Source organism: Cricetulus griseus, unplaced genomic scaffold, assembly GCF_003668045.3.
Source record: "Cricetulus griseus strain 17A/GY unplaced genomic scaffold, alternate assembly CriGri-PICRH-1.0 unplaced_scaffold_206, whole genome shotgun sequence".
Classification (NCBI taxonomy): Eukaryota; Metazoa; Chordata; class Mammalia; order Rodentia; family Cricetidae; genus Cricetulus; species Cricetulus griseus.
In genome coordinates this window covers 38,841-41,073 of record NW_023276927.1, presented here as the reverse complement: position 1 = coordinate 41,073, position 2,233 = coordinate 38,841, and the positions used below count along the sequence as shown (strand labels likewise).

Below are 2,233 nucleotides of genomic sequence, written 5' to 3'. Positions count from 1 at the left end.
TGTCCAGCTGTGCTGTCCAGGGGAGATTATTTGATTTGGAGAGGTGAATTTGAAGAGCTATGTAACCAAATGGTACAGCGCAAGACAGCTGCCAGTTTCCCTGAAAAGGACTCAGAAATGCTTACTGGTACAGGAGCCTATGCAGACCTAGGTCAGCAAATTCTTTACGATCCAGCTGTATATGCACAGATCTCAGCAGCTGCTTTCAGGCTGCATATTTGGGGATACCGATAATGTCATGTCTATATTTAGAAAACTAGCTTTAAAAAATGCCAACAAGTATTGTAAAGAGGCTTTACCACCTCACAAGGCCAAAAGCATCAATGATTACATTTGCATTTGTAGAGATATAGATGGTCACTACATAATGGGACAAGTTATTGCTTCTGCTATGTAGGGAAATAAGAAGGTCAGTGAGGGAGCCAAACCTAAGACATGCTTAGTTGTGGCAAATGGGGTACACCCTCAAAAGATTAGTCTTCGGCTGAACACCCTTCAAACTTTAAATGGTTTTCAGAGGTTTCTGGGTGATATTAATTGGATCAGATCTAGTTTAAAAATTACTAATGTTGCGATTCTGCAGCTGAGGCGGCAATGGAGTGGGAGGAGGAAGGCGGAGGCTTGCCCAGAGTCTGGCTCCCGCGCCATTTCTTACCTGGAGAGAGCCAGCAGGAGACCTGAGGTGTGGCACGCGGCCGGTAGAGGCCTGCTGAAAATGACTGAGTATAAACTTGTGGTAGTTGGAGCTGATGGTGTAGGCAAGAGTGCCTTGACGATACAGCTACTTCAGAATCACTTTGTGGATGTATACGATCCTACAATAGAGGACTCCTACAGGAAACAAGTAGTAATTGATGGAGAAACCTGTCTCTTGGACATTCTCGACACAGCAGGTCAAGAGGAGTACAGTGTAATGAGGGACCAGTACATGAGGACTGGGGAGGGCTTTCTTTGTGTATTTGCCATAAATAATACTAAATCATTTGAAGCTATTCACCATTATAGAGAACAAATTAAAAGGGTAAAAGACTCTGAAGATGTGCCTATGGTCCTAGTAGGGAATAAATGTGATTTGCCTTCTAGAACAGTAGACACCAATCAGGCTCAGGACTTAGCAGGAAGTTATGGGATTCCATTTATTGAAACCTCAGCAAAGACAAGACAGAGAGTGGAGGATGCTTTTTATACATTGGTGAGAGAGATCCAACAGTACAGATTGGAAAAAATCAGCAAAGACGGAAAGACTCCTGGCAGGGTGAAGATTAAAAAATGTACTGTAATGTAATCTGGGTGTTGATGATGCCTTCTATACATTAGTCCGAGAAATTCAAAATCATAAAGAAAAGATGAGCAAAGATAGTAAAAAGAAGAAAACGAAGTCAAAGTCAAAGTGTATAATTATGAAAATACAATTTGTACTTTTTTCTTAAGGCATACTCAAGTAACAGTGGTAATTTTTGTGCATTACGCTAAATTATTAGCATTTGTTTTAGCATTACCTAATTCTATTTTTTTTTCTGTTCGTGCAAACTTCAAGCTTTTATCTTAAATGCTTATTTTAAAATGACAGTGGAAACCTCTTTTCTCTAAGTGCCAGGATTCCCTGGGTTTTGGACTTCAACTAGCAATGCCTGTGGAAGAGACTAAAGACCTGAGACTGTCTTCCCGGGGTTTGGTGCATGCAGTTGATTCCACGCTAATTCTCTTACCAGCTGTGAGCATTGTGTGACCTGGAGTAGTGAAGCTTTTGATCCATCTCTGCTCTGTTTCATCTAGACTTGGAGTGATTTAATTAGTAATTACAGCTGCATTGAGACCTAAGATTGGAATCACAGATTTTTGGGCTTTCATTGATTGACTTTTAGCATGTCCTAGAGTTTATCAACCTTCATAAGTGTAGTTAGAGTGTTGAGGGTTGGGACCCAGCCTCCACAGGGTCTCTAAGAGTTGTTTTCCAGTATAACCACAGGTACCTCCTGTTTTCCTAACCTTGCCACACTAGGATCATGATGTGAAACCTTGACCTGGGATTTTGGAAGTTTGTATACAAGGCTGCTTCACAATAAAAGTGAGGAACATTCTCTCAGAAACAGAACCAGACATCTTGTGGTTCATCCAAATCTCAAGGCTTTTGCCCAATACTTGGACTTAGTGGTGGCCAAGAGCAGCCACAAATTGAGGTCCCACTGAGAACAGGAATGAACAGGGACCCTGAGAGATCACCCTTAGAATG

The 2,233-nt window shown here is 41.6% G+C and overlaps 1 protein-coding gene across 1 annotated transcript; it reads left to right on the top strand.

Annotated features, from left to right (window-relative positions):
- Window positions 1–709: 709 nt before the first annotated feature.
- LOC113838872 (GTPase KRas-like) lies at window positions 710–1,285 on the top strand. The gene has a single exon (XM_035453764.1). It carries the CDS (start codon window positions 716–718, stop codon window positions 1,283–1,285), a length of 570 nt encoding a protein of 189 aa, XP_035309655.1. The 5' UTR covers window positions 710–715.
- Window positions 1,286–2,233: the final 948 nt, after the last annotated feature.